Source organism: Microcaecilia unicolor, chromosome 3 (assembly GCF_901765095.1).
Source record: "Microcaecilia unicolor chromosome 3, aMicUni1.1, whole genome shotgun sequence".
NCBI lineage: Eukaryota > Metazoa > Chordata > Amphibia > Gymnophiona > Siphonopidae > Microcaecilia > Microcaecilia unicolor.
The window spans coordinates 401,716,241-401,734,601 of NC_044033.1; the positions used below are offsets into that span (position 1 = coordinate 401,716,241).

At 43.9% G+C, this 18,361-nt stretch overlaps 1 protein-coding gene across 2 annotated transcripts in view; it reads left to right on the forward strand.

Moving 5' to 3' along the window:
• The window catches only part of LOC115467065 (cytochrome P450 2K4-like), a 153,165-nt gene that overhangs the window by 92,647 nt on the left and 42,157 nt on the right, over window positions 1–18,361 (forward strand). Inside the window, exon 5 of one of the 2 annotated variants that reach the window (XM_030198743.1) lies at window positions 663–836. The exons of the other annotated variant lie outside the window; for it this stretch is intronic. Within the exon in view, the coding sequence (XP_030054603.1) occupies window positions 663–836 (174 nt within the window). The remainder of the gene's footprint in view (window positions 1–662; window positions 837–18,361) is intronic. 2 annotated transcript variants of the gene reach the window in all.

The following is an 18,361-nucleotide window of genomic DNA, read 5'->3' on the forward strand; positions in this document are numbered from 1 at the left end:
AAGTGCCCCCTAGGGTGCCCGGTTGGTGTCCTGGCATGTGAGGGGGACCAGTGCACTACGAATCCTGGCCCCTCCCACGAACAAATGCCTTGGATTTATTCGTTTTTGAGCTGGGCACTTTCCTTTTCCATTATCGCTGAAAAGCAAAAACGCCCAGCTCACACATTGGCGAATAAAACATGGGCGTCTATTTTTTATCGATAATACGGTTCGGTCCGCCCCTTCACGGACCCGTTCTCGGAGATTAACGCCCATGGAGATAGGCGTTTCTGTTCCATTATGCCCCTCCACGCCTCTTTAAGAGGGTATTTTACTAAAGATTAGCACATGTTATATGTAGCAGGGCTTATATAAAAATAAAATGGGTCCTATGGCAAATAACGTGCTAATCTTTAGTAAAAGATCCCCTACATGTATTAAATTCTATATTAGATGATATTATATTTTTACAAAAGCTGCATTCTCTTTGATTCTAGCTTTGGAGATCATAATTTAGGAGGTAGATCATAAATTTGTTATATATAATGCAAGTCTCAAATGAATCATTTTCTGATCCAGTTTATACTAAAATCCCATTTTACTCTAAGTGTACATTCCAATAGACTATCTACTTCTGCTTATTATGCATCATCAAATTTTTCTTCTGCATTTTCTGTTTATAGTTGTACAACATATTTCCAATACTTGGATTCCTTCCTGGAAATCACAAAGTTGTGCAGAATATTTTAATGGAATCACAAGGTTATATAAAATCTATATTAATAGAAAGTCGTAAACAACTGGACACAAATGTCCAGAGAAGCTTCATTGATGCCTTTCTTTCCAGGCAAAAAGAGGTAAATAAATTAACTCTTATTTTACTTTACATATAAAATATATAATTAATTGTTAAAATGCATTTGCTTGAAAACTTGATATTTGCATACCCATAAATCCTGCATTAATATTTAGATAAGGTCTTAAAGAGGAAGAGTTTGGATAAATTGAATAATGATGTAAGACATCTAAGTTCATGGCCTACTAACCAATCTAACAACACTGGAAGCTTGAGATAATGCTTTACAGTTAATCTTTTTAATGGAATGAAGAAATCAAAAGTTGCTGCCTGTGATAAGAGGTGAGAGAGATCTTTACTAGGGTCAGTGCATTTCAACAGATGTACAAATGATCTGGAAATGGGAACAATGAGTGAGATGATCAATTTTTGCAGATGTTACAAACTATTCAAAGTTGTTAAGCTGCATGCAGAATGTGAGAAATGTCAGGAGAACCTTATGATTGAAATCCCACTGCTGCTCTTTGTGATCTTGGGCAAACCACTCAACCCTCCAGAACAAATATTTGATTATAAATCAGTTTTAAGGTTCAGTGGATTTGGTCAATACTAATTTGCATAATTGATTTTGACAGGTGCCATGCCTACTGGGTTGCCTGACAATAAAAATCAAGGATCTGCCTTATTAAACCCCTTCTCATACATCTTATTAGGACCCTCTTACAGTGGTAAAATTTTCTTTGTAAAAAAAAAAACCTGTTAGAATATACTGATCGTAGATTCACCATGAAGCCTGATCAAATCATATACTATTATACCTGCTGGTAGCCTATCCATAAAAAATTATTAAACTGATACCCTTTTATATGTTTTATGGATTTTCTACCAGTAATGTTTAATGATGACCAGTTGTTTCCAGTTCATAAAGTAAATCTGGTCATCATAGATGATTTTATGGTGTCTGCTTATAAAAATGATGAACTCAAAAAAGCGTTTACCAAATAAATGACCATAGAAATTTAAGCATTATCTATGTCATCCAGAATATTTTTTGCAAAAACATAACAAACTACACTATCACCTTAAAAGTCAAATATAACATAAAATAGCATAAGTTTATTCTTATATTCCACAAAAACATTACCATTCAATATGGATCACAATATGAAATAGCTGGCCACAACCAGGGATTATAAGCAATTATAATATTATCAATACAAATAAAACATGAAGTGCACACCTACTAAGAAAATCAGGGGCTCTTTTACTAAGGCTCACCGAAAAATGGCCTGTGCTGGTGTAGGCATGTGTATTGGATGCGCGCAAGTCCATTTTTCAGCGCATCTGCAAAAAAGGCCTTTTTTTGCCGAAAATGGATGTGCATCAAAATAAAAATTGGCGTGCATCCATTTTGGGCTTGAGACCTTCCTGCTTATTTTCTAAAGAGAAGGGCGGCCATCTTCAGACACAAATCTCTCAGGGGCGGCCAAATCGGCATAATCGAAAGCCGGCTTGGCCCTTCCTCAACTGCTTTCCGTCGCAGAGCTGGCCAAAGTTCCCAGGAGCATGTCGGCAGTGTTCCAAAGGCGGGACGGGATGTGGTTAAGAGATGGCCGTCCTCAGCAGATAATGGAAAAAAGAAGGCTGGCCCTGACGAGCATTTGGCCGACTTTACTTGGTCCATTTATTTACAGGACCAAGCCTCAAAAAGGTGTCCCAATTGACCAGATGACCACTGGGGGAATCGGGCATGACCTCCCCGTACTCCCCCAGTGGTCACCGACCCCCTCCCACCCTAAAAAAATTTAAAATCATTTTTTTGGCAGCCTCTATGCCAGCTTCAAATGTCATACCCAGCTCCATGACAGCATTATGCAGGTCCCTGGAGCAGTTTTAGTGGGTGCAGTGCACTTCAGGTAGGCAGACCCAGGCCCATCCCCCCCCCTACCTGTTACATTTGTGGTGGTAAATGGGAGACCTCCAAAACCCACCCACTGTACCCACATGTAGGTGCCCCAATTCACCCATAAGGGCTATAGTAGTGGTGTACAATTATGGGGAGTGGGTATTGGGGGGGATTTGGGGGGCTCAGCACCTAAGGGAAGGGAGCTATGTACTGGGAACAATTAATGAAGTCCACTGCAGTGCCCCCTAGGTTGCCCGGTTGGTGTTCTGGCATGTGAGGGGGACCAGTGCACTACAAATGCTGGCTCCTCCCATGACCAAATGCCTTGGATTTTATCGGTTTTGAGATGGCCGGCCTCGGTTTCCATTATCGGCGAAAACCGAAGCCGGCCATCTCTAAGGGCAGCCATCTCCAAGGTCAGCCCAAATGTTGAGATTTGGCCGGCCCCGACCATATTATCGAAATGAAAGATGGCCGCCCATCTTGTTTCGATTATATGGTCAGGGATGCCTCTTTACAGGGCTGTCCCTAGAGATGAGCGCCCTTATAGATGGGCACCCCCGTTCAATTATGCCCCTCCTTACTGCCACCCATTGACTTAGCAGTAAAGTCTCAAGTGTTAACTGGGCGTTAATCATCAGTGAGCATATACTGCTGATTACCGCTCGGTTAGCACCATGTGGTAGAAAATAGACATTATTGTCTGCTGTGAGTTTTGGCCCCTGAATTTACCGCCCCTGGCATACAAATTTCTTGAAAAGATAGGTCTTAAATCCAATGCCTAAATATCCATTAGCAGTTAACAGAAAGCTTGTAATTTCTTTACCCACCAGTCACCTGAAACATAAACAAGTATTCCTACATCAAAGTGTAGTCGAATAAATTATTGTTTCTCAATGGTCTAGCAAAGGATACTAAAGAAACACAATCAGTTAAGTAAGATGGTTTCAAGCAGGAGAGTTTAAATAAAACTCTAGGTGACATATTGGCAACCAATGTACTTTGGCATAAAAAAACAAAATTTGATCAGAAAATCAGAAAGAAAAAAAAATCAAACATAGAGCAGAATTCTGAATAGTATGAAGTTTTGTAATCAAAAGCCAAGGATAATTTAAATAGATTATATTGTAGTAATCTAAAAGTCTTAACAGCATAGATTGGACAAAAAGGCGAAACCACTCCTGCGCAAAATTCCAGAGTTTAATTACATGTTGAGTGAAGAAAAATTTTCTCTGATTCGTTTTAAATTTACTACTTTGTAGCTTCATCGTATGCCCCCTAGTCCTAGTATTTTTGGAAAGTGTGAACAGACGCTTCACATCTATCTGTTCAACTCCACTCATTATTTTATAGACCTCTATCATACCTCCCCTCAGCCGCCTTTTCTCCAAGCTGAAGAGCCCTAGCCACTTTAGCCTTTCCTCATAGGGAAGTCGTCCCATCCCCTTTATCATTTTCGTTGCCCTTCTCTGCACTTTTTCTAATTCCACTATATCTTTTTTGAGATGCAGCGACAAGAATTGAACACAATATTCGAGATACGGTCACACCATGGAGCGATACAAAGGCATTATACATCCTCATTTTTGTTTTCCATTCCTTTCCTAATAATACCTAACATTCTATTTGCTTTCTTAGCTGCAGCAGCACATTGAGCAGAAGGTTTCAAAGTATCATCAACAACGACACCTATATCCCTTTCTTGGTCCGTGACTCCTAAAGTGGAACCTTGCATGACGTAGCTATAATTTGGGTTCCTCTTTCCCACATGCATCACTTTGCACATGCTCATGTTAAACGTCGCCTGCCATTTTGACGCCCAGTCTCCCAGTCTCGTAAGGTCCTCTTGTAATTTTTCACAATCCTCCCGCGATTTAACGACTTTGAATAACTTTGTGTCATCAGCAAATTTAATTACCTCACTAGTTACTCCCATCTCTAGGTCATTTATAAATATGTTAAAAAGCAGAGGTCCCAGCACAGACCCCTGGGGAATCCCACTAACTACCCTTCTCCATTGAGGATACTGACCACTTAACCCTACTCTCTGTTTTCTATCTTTTAACTGTTATCTATCTTTTAACTGTTATCATAGCATCAGATCAGAATCTTGAAAAGACAAAGGCATGTGAAAAAAGTCTCAGGAACAGAAAGGCACCTCTTAAGACAAAGAAAAAACTAGTGATGCAGTCTGAACGTTTATCGGACCGCTGCTAAGTTTTGCCTTGCTGCTGATTATGAATCTTATCGGCAATGCAATACACCAAAAAGATGTACTTTATTCCTAGCTGGTAGCGAGGGACAAAGTGCATCCTTCCCAGGCGCCAAGACAATATTAGAACAGATGGCATTCAAAGGCTCAATGAAGAAATGAATGTTATTTGTCAAAGTGCAGGACTAACCAACTATGATAAGGAAAAATATTATTAAGCTGTGCTCCAGTGCTACCTATCGCTTACCAGAAAGGTCAAAATAGAAAGAAAAAATATCTACTTGACAAGGTCATAAACAGACAGAGGCACTGCTAGAAGTGATAAAAGGATTCTTTGTCCATCATAGGAAAAATATCAAAGTGATAAGGTATCCAGGCACAAGGATATAGTGATCTGGGCTGCCGAAGGGACTTTTGTATACAAGGGAATTCCGTCAGTGGCTCTAATCTGTGTGACACATGCTCTTCCCTAACAGAGGAAACCCAGAGGTTGGACAGAGTATATACACTCCTTGGCTGAATTCAATATGCCCTCCATGATGGTTGGCAAAGCAAGCAAAAGAAATCTGCTCACGTCTTAAAGAAAACCCCTGTGAAAACCGAAGAAATGTTTCCGCTTAAAAAAGAGAAACCTCTGAAAACCATAACTCTTCTATAAGAAGAAAGTTGCATTGAACAGACACTGGTGGTTGAATATGTAATATGTACAGTTTTAAAAAATACTTTTTACACAGTGAAAAGATATCAAACTTGTGATTCCTTTTCAGAGTTTTATTTAGATGCAAGGTGATACTCGTTGTAGGAAACACACCTTTGAAGGCTACAAAACAGACCTTGAAAAGATCTACACATCCAATGCTTTCTTTGTTATCCTATATAATAATTCTCACAACCAACGTTCTAATCGGTTCCTGCCTGTGTCCATGGCGCCTGGAGTTGCTGAGCTAGTGTCCGTCGCCAGGCTGACATCACCGTTTCTGACGTCACCGTTGCCTTTATGCTGAGAAGGAGGTGGGGCGAGGGCTCCAGCAGCCAGCTGGGCACACAGCAAGCCCAGCTCCCAACACAAATCCTACAGCCAGAAAGAGAGGATCAGGGCGACTTCCGGAGCACCAGCTCTGCCAAGATGGCCGGCTTTCCACTTTGCAGGGGTGAGAGGATCGGGGCAACAACCTGGGTGGCTGGAGGGGGGTAGGTGAGAGAGCAGGGTCATTGGACATGGGTGGCTGGAGGGGGGGGCAGGGGGAGAGGAGAGTTGCTGCACACGGATGGCTGCAGGGGGGAGCAGGGGAGGGGGTCCTGAGACCAGAGAGGTGGGGTGGAAGGGGGTCCTCAGACCATAAAGGGTGGAGGAGGACGGCCCTGAGAGAGGAGGGGGCGGGAGGGGGACCCTGAGAGAGGAGGGGGCGAGAGGGGGGCCCGAAGAGAGGAGGGGTGGGAGGGGGCCCAGAGAGAGGAGGGGGCGGGAGGGGGCCCTGAGAGAGGGGGGTGGGGCAAACACTGACTCACTCACTGTCCCTCACATACACTCTTTCTGACACACTCTCTGACACACTCTCTGTCTATCACACTCTATCTCTTTGTGACACACTCACAGTCTCACACACACCGACACTCTGTCTTACACACACTCTCTCTCTGACACAAACACACACACACTCTGTCTCTCTCTCTCTCTCTCTCATTCTCTCTCTGACAAACGCACTCCATCTCTCACACACACTCTTTCTCACACATACACACTCCGAGGAAAACCTTGCTAGCGCCCATTTCATTTGTGTCAGAAACGGGCCTTTTTTACTAGTCCTATATAATAATTCTCACCTCCAACGTTCTAATGTGCCTGGTACCGTGGCTCCCTCAGAGGTGGTCTGCTAGGCAGTTTAGAATGCACTGACGTCAGTGATGTCACTGACAGCTGATTCCAAGGCAACCTACTCCTCCCCCTGCCTGGGAAACAGCTTTCAGCGCAACACCCAAGCCCCTGCCATGCAAAACCGCGAGCCAGGCAGGGGGAGGAGTAGGGAAACACACGGAGCGTGTTTCCCTACTCCTCCCCCGCCTACCAATCAGCTCTCAGTGCCCCCCCTCCTCGGCGCAACACCCAAGCCCCTCCGCCCCGGAGCAGCACCCAAGCCCCTACCCCCCCTCGACACATCACCCAAGACCCTCCCCCCGGCGCATCACCAAAGCCCCTACCCACCCTCTTGGGCACATCAACTCCCTCGCCACCCACAGCCGCCAATACTAACGCTGTCCGGCTGCTGCTGCTTCTGCTGTGGAGCAGCAGCGGCCGGTACAAAAAGAAAAAAGCCAAAAAAAGATTTTTAACCTGAAACACGGCTCCGTAGACAGCAACCTGGCATTGGCTGTCATCACTGCAGCTGCTCCTCCTCCCCCCTCCACGTCACTGTCCCTGCAGGAAGACCCCGGAGGAGCGCAGCGACGTCAGAGGGGAGAAGAGGAGCATCTGCAGAGATGACACCAATGCCAGATGGCTGTTTACGGAGCGTGTTTCAGATTTAAAATATTTTTACCGGTCGCTGCTGCTCAACAGGAGACGCAGCAGCGGCCAGACAGCGTTAGTATTGGCGGCTGCGGGTGACAAGGGGGTTTTATGTGCCCGAGGGGGGGGTAGGGGCTTGGGTGATGTGCTGGGGGGGGGTAGGGATTTGGGTGATGCGCCGAGGGGGATGGGGAGGGTCGCTGGACATGGGTGGGGGCAGGGGGAGGGGAGGGTTGCTGGACATGGGTGGCTGCAGGGGGAGAGGAGGGTCACTGGACATGGATGGCTGGGGGGGGCAGGGAAGAGGGAGGTGGGGAGGGGGTCCTAAGACTAGATGGGTGGCTGCAGGGGAGGGCAGGGGAGACAGAAGGGACGCTGCGGGGGGCAGGGGGAGAGGAGGGTCACTGGACATGGGTGGCTGCAGGGGGGGCAGGGGAGAGAGGTGGGTCGCTGGACATGGGTGGCTACAGGGGGCAAGGGGAAAGGAGAGGAGGGTCATTGGACATGGGTGGCTGCAGGGGGGCAGGGGAGAGGAGGGTCTCTGGACATGGGTAGCTGCAGGGGGAGAGGAGGGTTGCTGGACATGGGTGGCTGCAGGGGGGCAGGGGGAGAGGAGAGTCGCTGGACATGGGTGGCTGCAGGGGGAGCAGGGAGAGAGGAGGGCCGCTGCACAGGCGTGGCTGCAGGGACAGAGGAGGGTTGGTGGGGAGGGGGTCCTGAGACCAGATGGGTGACTGCAGGGGGAGCAGGGGAGACAGGAAGGATGCTGCGGGGGGGGGGGGGGATTACCTTGCTAGCGCCCGTTTCATTGCCTACCGAAACGGGCCTTTTATACTACTTTTTCTTAAAATATAACATCCTCATTCTGAGAAGTTCTGGTAGAAGAGGACATTTCTATGGTTAAGTTAACATTATTTTGCTCTGCGCGTTGGTGATTTAAAGATGGGGGATAATAGAGTAATTGTAAGTTTATTAATAGACAGTTTGAAGTTAAAAAAGCAAACTTTATTAACCAGTTTCCACAGTGTAAAACCCTTTCCTCCACATTTTTAAACCTGAACTTTCTGACACAGCCTACAGCATTAACAGATAGCACTTGAAAGCACAGAAGGACCTAGTTCAGCCTTCATTCCCACCCACCCTCCCCAACTCCTGCCCACCCCTAGCACATCTCTTCATTTATAGTTTTAATTTATAGTCAATTATTCTAATTAGGATAGCAAAAGTTGAGTTTTAATTACATTTCATTACTTTCTGAGAAGCAAACATTAAATAAATCACACAATATACCATATAATCTTCAGGCTCTTTATATTGGTCTAATATTCCTGGTAACTTAATAAGTTTTAATTAACCAAACAACTGAGTAATACTAAGATGCAGAGAGCAGTACAGCAGTGAGAGAGGTACTATCCAGTCTTTTCCACTGAGTGTCACATTATAATTACCTCCCAGTTGGTGAGAGGTTATATGTGTGTGCTCGATGCAAAGAGCTCCTAGCTTTCAGATAAAGAGTCCATTCTCTTGAGGCTAGAGGAGCAGACTTAGAGAAACTGAGCGAGATAGATTGATAGATACATAGAGGAGACCTACAGGGACATTGTGGTGAAGTCCCACCTCCGGTCTGGCAGCCCCTGTACTGCCCTAAAAGATGGAGATCTCCTAAAAAGGGAACATCATCCTGGTGAAGTAGGAATTAATCCTATAGCCAGGATATGCCTACCAGGGGATGCTATATCCTATCACACAGAGGATGTATCTCCAGGAACTTCTGCTCAGGATGAAAGGATAAGGAAAGCTTGGTGATTCGATCATTAAGCATGTTGCTGGTGGATGTGAGGATCACCTGGGCACTTGTCTGCCTGGTGCAAAGGTGGCAGACCTCATGCATAACCTAGATAGGATTTTAGATTGTGCTGGGGAGGAGCCAGCTGTCTTGGTATATGTGGGTACAAATGATGTAGAAAAATGTTGGAAGGTTGTTCTGGAACCCAAATTTAGGTTCTTAGGTAGAAAGCTGAAATCCAGGTCCTCCAGGGTAACATTTTTAGAAATGCTCTCCATTCCACGCACAGGACCCAAGAGGCAGGCAGAGCTCAGAAGTCTCAATGCATGGTTGAGACAATGGTGCAGGGATGAAGGATTTAGATTTGCTAGGAAATTGACAACATTCTGTGAAAGGGGGAGCTTACTCCAAAAGGATGTTCTAAACCTTAACTGGAATGGAACCAGCTGCTGGCACTAACATTTAAAAAGGAGATAGAGCAGCTTTTAAACTAAAATGGGGGTGGGGGAGCTGACAATCACCCAGGAGTGCATGGTTTGGTATGGGGTACCATTGAAGGATACTATTGAAACAGGACATTTAGGAAATCTCAATAGAGAGATTTCAACAATGATGAAAAAAAAGATGCACATTATCCCTGTGAACTTCTAAGCAGCTCGTAGATGCAAGGAAAAAAAAACAGTTTGAACTGTCTGAGTACAAATGCTAGAAACGTAGAAAATAAAGATTGGAGAGTCAGAGCTAGGGAGGTAAAATTACTAGACATAATAAATGATTGTTTCTTGGAGCAACAGGAACCAAAAAAAGGGTGAGTTATTTTAGAAATAGTCCTTAGTGGAATGCAGGGCATAGTATGAGAGGCAACCGTGTTGGGTCTGCTGGGGAAACAGTGATTATAAGATGATTAAATCTGAGCTAATATCTGGAATGACATCACAACAGAAATCTACTGGAGCAGCATTTAATTTTCAAAGGGGTGGCTATGATAAAATGAGGAAAATGGTTAAAAAGAAGCTGAAAGGATCAGCTTTAAAGGTTGGGACTTTAAATTAGGCATGGATGTTATTTAAACATACCATCTTGGAAACCCAGACCAAATGCATTCCACATATTTACAAAGGTGGAAAGAAGAGAAAATGACAGCCAGCATGGTTAAAAGGTGAAATGAAAGAAGCTACTAGAGCCAATAGAACATCCTTCAAGGAATGGAAAAAGGACCTGAATGAAGAAAATAACAAGGAACATAAGCACTGGCAAGTTAGATGCAAAGCATTGATAAAGAAGGCTAAAAGAGAATATACAGAGAATCTTGCTGCAGAGGCAAAAACTCACAGTAACAAGTTTTTCAGTTAGATCATGAAGGAGCAAAAGGGGAACTCAGTATTTATTTGCCACAGAGGCAAAAACTCACCTTTTTCAGGTACATCAGAAGCAGCAAGCCTAAGAGGGAATCCATGGAACTGTTAGATCATGACTGAGCAAAAGGGGCACTCAGGGATGACAAGCCCATAGCAGAGAGACTGAATGAATTCTTTACCTTGGTTTTTATGGAAGAAGATGTAAGAGATCTAACTGTACCAGAAATAGTTTTCAAGGGTGATGATGCGGAGGAACTGAAAGAAATCTCAGTGTACTTGGAAGACGTGCTGAGCCAAATCAACAAAATTAAAGACTAGTAAATCACATGAACTGGATGTCATGCACCCTAGGCTACTGAAAGAACTCAAATATGAAATTTCTGATCTGCTGTTAGTGATCTGTAACCTGTCATTCAAATTATCCATAGTACCTGATGATTGGAGGATGCCAATTTTAAAAAAGGGTCCTGGGGAAATTACAAGCCTGATGTCAGAGACTGGTAAAATAGTGGAAACTATTATAAAGAATAAAATTACAGAACACATAGATAAACATGGTTTCATGGGACAGAATCAGCATGGATTCAGCCAAGGGAAGTCTTGCCTCACCAGGTTTACCTTGAGAGGTGTTGCAGCTAAGTTGGGCATTTTCAGACTTGGTCTGATTGTAAACTGAGGCTACCTGGGTCCTGCTCTTAATATCTTCCTGATAAACTATTGGCTCTTTATTCTATTTCACCACCTTTTTATTCTATCCTATTAACAACAAAAACAACAACAACAACAACAAAAATAGTATTAAAAACATCCCTGTCCTTTCACTTACAGTGGGTCTGACCTGTAAATTTTCCTCATCTTTCTTCATCCTATTGCCTATAACCTGAAATTGTTCTTGCACTGTGATTTTATATTTTTATGCTGGTATTGTCTTAAAGGGCTTTTATTGGTTTGAACATCTGTGCTAGTGATTTCATCATTGTATGCTGGAATTGTCTTAAAGGTATTTTCATTGGAACTGCGTTTAGTGTTTTAAACCTGTGACTTAATCCAAGCAATCTGATTACATAACATCTGGTGACTCTGGTGAATCTGGTGTCTGTTTTTAAAGGTGCATTCATTAGAATTGTGGTTTGACTCTACACTGCCAGATACTTAAATCAATCAATTTGGTTACATAGCATCTGGTGACTCATAGACTAGAGGAAGGGCAATTGTATACATCTGTGTGGTGAAAGACAAAACCAGAACTTGGGTTTACCTTGAGAGGTGTCGCAGCTAAGTTGGGCATTTTCAGACTTGGTCTGATTGTAAACTAAGACTACCTGAGTCCTATTCCCACCCGCCCACTCGTCTCCCACCCACCCCTAGGTAAACTCCCTTTATATAGGGCAATCGAGGGACAAGTATCTTCATTACACTTAATTGGTCAATTCTACTTCTTGTTATTCCCTATCATAGTTCACCTTTTCACACTTGTGAATCACATCAATATGACCTTCATTTAGTGCAATAAATGTTATGCTTTAATTCTAAGGTAAACTATCTGGAACCTTAGAGCTTGGCCTATCTGTCGCCAACTATCAGTTTTGAAAGATGAGATCAACAAACTCAAGAAGGAATTAGCTACAATTAAAAAAGCACCTAGGATTACTCATTTCCCAGCCAATTTACCACCACCACTGCCTCAGAGAATGAAACAACAGAGGAATAGATGGATCACAGTAGGTTCTGGTAGACTAAGATCCATGACACAGAAGCATTCACACTCCCAAGCTTTGTCCCTGTCAAATTCTTTGGCAGCGTTGCATCATTATGATGCTGAAAAAAAAGAAGTACTGTTGTGGAACCAGAGGCAATGAAAGTAGCACAACGCAAGAAACATCCCCCAAATAATGACAGATTGGTGAAAAGCAGAACATTCTTACTGATTAGAGACTCCATTATCAGAGGCATTAACTTAGGAACACAGTTCAGTGGTTCCAAACTAGTGAAATGTCTTCCAGGATCTTCAGCTTTAAGATGTACAGACCAAGTACTGATAGTGATCCGAGAAAAGAGCAAGGCTTCAAACGCTGATGTTGTAATTCACCTGAGGACAAATGACCTGGCCAACAATAGCAAGTCTACAGCACAGAGAGTGTTCCAGAAGCTTGGGGAGAGACTGAAATCTTTGGTTCGGACTGTGGCTTTTTCTGAAGTAATTCCTTAATGGGGGAAGGGAGAAGAAGGTCTACGCAAAACAGTGGAATTCAATAAGTGGCTTGAGTCTTGGTATAAAGAAGAAGGTTTCAGATACATAGGAGCATGGGGTAATACGTGGAAAAATAATAGGCTGTAGACTGTAGTGTAATGATGGGCTATATCTTTCAGAGATGGGGAAAAAGGATCCTTAGGAAGAAATTCAGACAGTATGTGTCTAGACATTTAAACTAGAGGGTGGGGGTGACAAAAGGAAACAAGGTATTTCAGAAAGTTACCCCCAGAATAAATATGATGGCAGAAGGAATGGTCATGTAAATATAGAAAACCACCTAAACTCACTAAGCACATGGAAGTCAATGAGCACAAATGCTCATAGTCTAAGTAAAAGGGTTCAAGACTTGCAAGCCCTGATGTTTGAAGAAAACTTGGATATTGTTGCTATTATGGAGACATGGTTCAACAGTTCCGGGTTATACCGGGCTATAATCTTTTTAGAAAGGATAAAGAGGGCCGAAGAGGAGGAAGAGTGGAACTGTATGTGAGAGAAAATATCAGAGCGACTGAAATACGGGGAACCTGGGGAAAGGAAGAAGCTTTATGGATCATCCTGGAAAGAGAAGACAGAGCCTGTATCCACACAGGGGTTATCTACAGACCTCCTGCATAAACGGAGAAGTTAGACAAGGATCTGATAGAAGATATTCAAAAGATTGGTTTGAAAGGGGAGGTGCTACTGTTGGGAGATTTCAATTTGTCTGATGTGGATTGGAACGTCCCGTCTGCAGAATCAGAAAGAAGTAGGGAGATTGTGGATGCCTGTCAAAGTGCCTTGCTCAGACATATGGTGACGGAACCCATGAGGGAAGGGTCAATGCTAGATCTAGTACTCATGACTGAAGGAAGTGTTTCCAATATCTGGGTGGGTGCCCACCTATGTAATAGTGATCATCACACTGTATGATATAAGGGTGAAGGTGGAATGCGGATGCACAAATCTCAAAGTACTGGATTTCAGACGTACTGCTTTTGATAAAATGGGGGAATACCTGAAGAAGGAGCTGTTGGCGTGGGAAGGCGTAGGAGATGTGGAAAATCAGTGGTCCAAGCTAAAGGCTGCTATAAATATGGCGACTGATCTTTATGCGAGGAAAGTAAACAAAAACAAGAGAAGCAGGAAGCCTATATGGTTCTCCAAACAAGTAGTTGAAAAATATAGAGCAATAGAAGCTTTGTTCAAGAAATACAAAAGAACACAACGAGAGGATTACGGAAAAACTTATTGGATTAAACTCAAAGAAGTGAAGAGGGAAATACGGCTAGTGAAAGTGCGAGTGAAAGAAAAAATGGCTAAAGATGTAAAGAGATGTGACAAGACCTTTTTCAGGAGAAATGAGAAAAGATAGGAATGGAATTGCGAGACTGAAAGATAATGAGAATGGCTATGTGGAGAGTGATGAAGATAATTTGAACATGCTAAACAATTATTTCTCTTCGGTGTTCACGGAGAAAAATCCTGGAGAAGGACCGTGGTTGGCTGCCAAGGGAACATCTGTGAATTGAGTGGATATTGCGCCATTTACGGAAGAAAGAGTTTATAAACAGCTGGAAAATCTGAAGGTGGACAAAGCTATGTAGCCGGATGGGATACATCCCAGGATACTGAGGGAGCTCAGGGAGGTCCTGGCGGGACCTCTTAAAGATTTATTTAATAGATCTTTAGAGATGGGAGAGGTACCACGAGACTGGAGACAAGTGGATGTGGTCCCTCTCCACAAAAGTGGAGACAGGGAAGTAGTGGGAAACAACAGACCGGTAAGTCTCATGTTAGTGGTAGGAAAAATAATGGCTGCTGAAAGAAAGGATAGTTAACTTTCTAGAAGTCAATGGGTTACAGGACACAAGGCAACATGGCTTTACCAAAGGAAAATCCTGCCAAATGAATTTTATTGACTTCTTTGACCGGGTGACCAAAGAACTGGATGAAGGACGTGCGCTAGATGTAATCTACTTTGATTTCAGCAAAGCCTTTGATACGGTCCCCCACAGAAAACTTGTGAATAAGCTGAAAGGGTTAAACTTAGGACCGAAAATGGTGAACTGGATAGGAACTGGTTGACCGACAGGTGGCAGAAAGTGGTGGTAAATGGAATCCGCTCGGAGGAAAGGAAGGTGAGCAGTGGAGTTCCTCAGGGGTCGGTGCTGGGGCCTATTCTGTTTAATATATTTGTGGGAGATATTGCTGAAAGGTTGGAAGGAAAGTTTTGCCTTTTTGCGGATGACACAAAAATAGCCACTAGAGTAGATACCCTGGAGAGAGTAGAAACAATGAGAAGGGATCTCCAAACGTTAGAAGAATGGTTGAGGGTCTGGCAGTTAAAATGTAATTAAATTTTAATTCTCTGGAAGAATCTTTATTCAATACTAACTGAGTCAAATACTTCAAACTCAAAATTGTTATACTCAGTCTTCAATACACATAAAACATACTCAAAATAAATTTTAGTAATAATGATAATGTGCTGAGTTCATACCCATTCCAACCATTATATCCCCAAGGGAACATGTGGTAGTAATTCAGATGGAACCATCATTGCACATTAACGTTCCATATCCCTGTGTTCTGTATGTACATACAAAGTAACCTTCCACGGTATTTCAATTTTTCATAGGTAGCTGCCTTAGGTTGAATGACCCAATATTGATCAATATGTCCCACAGTATAAGATAACACTTTATATACACTTTTTTTCCATTTGTACCCCGCGCTTTCCCACTCATGGCAGGCTCAATGCAGCTTACATATTATATACAGGTACTTATTTGTACCTGGGGCAATGGAGGGTTAAGTGACTTGCCCAGAGTCACAAGGAGCTGCCTGTGCCTGAAGTGGGAATTGAACTAAGTTCCTCAATTCCCCAGGACCAGAGTCCACCACCCTAACCACTAGGCCACTCCTCCACTCCACTTATATTCAAGTACCCAAAATTTGGGGATAGCTATATATCAGTAATCACATTACATACACTGCAGACATTGGTAATATGTCGCCTCACCCAGACAGTGAACTAGCTCAGGGAAATTTAATATCTAATACAATGATGTGACCATACTGCCACAAAGTTGACAACCTTCTGGAAATTACTAAAGACTAACCTGTTTAAAGAGACTTATCACAAAGTCCTTCTTTAACTAACTGACATCAAACTTCTACCAGAACAATTTATCAGCGATTTCTTGCTATTTGTTTATTATAATCACAAAGTTATTATTGAATGTTATTTTTATCCTTGTTCTCCTATTCCTGAAATGTTTTGTATATCTATTTACTTCTAACATATTTTATACTTTCCGTACCTTAAATGCAATAATATTCTGTATTTCTCTTCCTAAATTGGCGATCGCCATTACGGCATAATGTAAGCCACATTGAGCCTGCAAATTGGTGGGAAAATGTGGGATACAAATGCAGTAAATAAATAAATGTGTCCCTTAGTATGCCTTATCAGCGCTGTACCCTTTCAGATATAGATGTAAACATGCATACAAATCATGCCTCCCAGACTGGGCATTAACAATCGATAAGTATACTTGAAAAAAGGCACACTTCCCTTGAGGATGACTCCCTTGTGTCCGTGCTCCGTGAAGTCTCTTCAAATTCAACCAACTGACACTGAATATACAAGAATGCAGCATTCCCCTTAAATCTGGCTGAGTTTCGCATAGTGTCTTCAGAAGAGGAATCTACAAATAAACATACACAAATTAAACTACATTCCCTTCATACGGATTGAAATGTATCTTTTACCTAGAGCTTTCACATACACTTCAAATACAAGATCAGGCCCCGCCCTTCACCAGCACGGAGCGTATTCCATCACTGCTCCAGAGCTCCTTATCATTATCACTAAAATTTATTTTGAGAATGTTTTATGTGAATTGCAGACTGAGTACAACAATTTTCAGTTAAAATGTAATGCCAAGAAGTGCAGAGTGATGCACTTGGGGTGCAGAAACCCAAAAGAGAGATACCGGAGAGGAGGGTAGGGACTAGTAAACTGGACTCAGGAGAGAAACCTTGGGGTGTTGGTGTCTGAGGATCTAAAGGTGAAGAAACAATGCAACATGGTGATGGCCTTGGCCAGAAGGATGCTAGGCTGCATAGAGAGGGGTATAACCAGAAGAAGAAAAGAGGTGTTGATGCCCCTGTATAAGTCGTTGGTGAGGCCCCACCTGCAGAATTGTGTTCAGTTTTGGAGGCCGTATCTTGCTAAAGATGTAAAAAAACTGGAAGCGGTGCAAAGAAAAGCTACAAAAATGGCATGGGATTTGCGTTGCATACCGTATGAGGAGAGACTTGTTGACCTTAACATGTATACCTTGGAGGAAAGGAGAAACAGGGGTGACATGTTACAGTTGTTCAAATATTTGAAATTTGTTAATCCGCAAACAAACCTTTTTCGGAGAAGAGAAGGTGGTAGAACTAGAGGACATGAATTGAGGTTTAAGGGGGGCAGTATCAGACAGGGGCGTAACTACGGGTGGGCCCAGGCCCGCACAATCTCAGCTCAGGCCCACCCAGGCAGCCGGCAGCTGTCCGGTCCTCCTCTGCCTAATTTTGTTTTTAGTGCAGCCATTGTACTACACGGCGCCGCTATTCCATCGCTCACTCCCTGAGTCCCCATCCAGTTTTAATCTAGTTTCTGGACTCTGCTGTTTTGCTTTGCTCCTCCCACTCATGCGCGACGGCACCGCACTGCTGCATGGGAAGGGAAACTGTGCCGGCTATTGTCGCGGTCGTGGTTCCTCCACTGCCCTCCTTCTGAATGAAGACAGCCTTATTTTCTTGATTCCACCCAGGCCTCAGCACTCCCCTGTGGCCCCACAACAGCACACATGGAGCAGAGCACAATGATTGCGCTCTGAGTCTGCCAGACTTGGGGACGAAAATCCTGGCAAACATAACGGGAGTCCGGTGAGAGGTGGCACAAGAGGAGAAAGAGAGCGGAGGACCCGATCCCCCCCCCCCACACACTATACACACATGGATAACTGAACCCCAATAACAGAGGACCAAGACCGGACCCGCATCCCGTTCAGCTGGAAGCACCGGTGACACCGATCCAAAGTGAAGGAGGAAGCTGCGGAAAGGGAGGATGATCTCCTTCGGTACCGACGGGGAATCGTCTGTGCAAGTGTGAAGCAGAGGAAGCCTGGAGGAAACTGTCCGCCCCCGCCATACACTGCTGGCAGCTGAGTAGCGCCTATGGGCAGTCTCCCGCTGTGTGGATATATCACAGCAAGGTCCCCCCCCCCCCAGATCCTCACTCTTAACCAGACCCTGCAAGGTTCTCCCCCCCCCCCAGATCCTCACTCTTAACCAGACCCTGCAAGGCCCCCCCCCAAACTTCATTCCTAACCAGACCCTGCAAGGTTCCCCCCCCCCAATCTCCACACTTAACCAGACCCTGCAAGGTCCCCCCACCCCAGATCTTCACTCTTAACCAGACCCTGCAAGGTTCTCCCTCCCCATCTTCACTCTTAATCAGACCCTGCAAGGTCCCCCCAACCCAGATCTGATCTTCACTCTTAACCAGACCCTGCAAGTTCCCCCCCCCC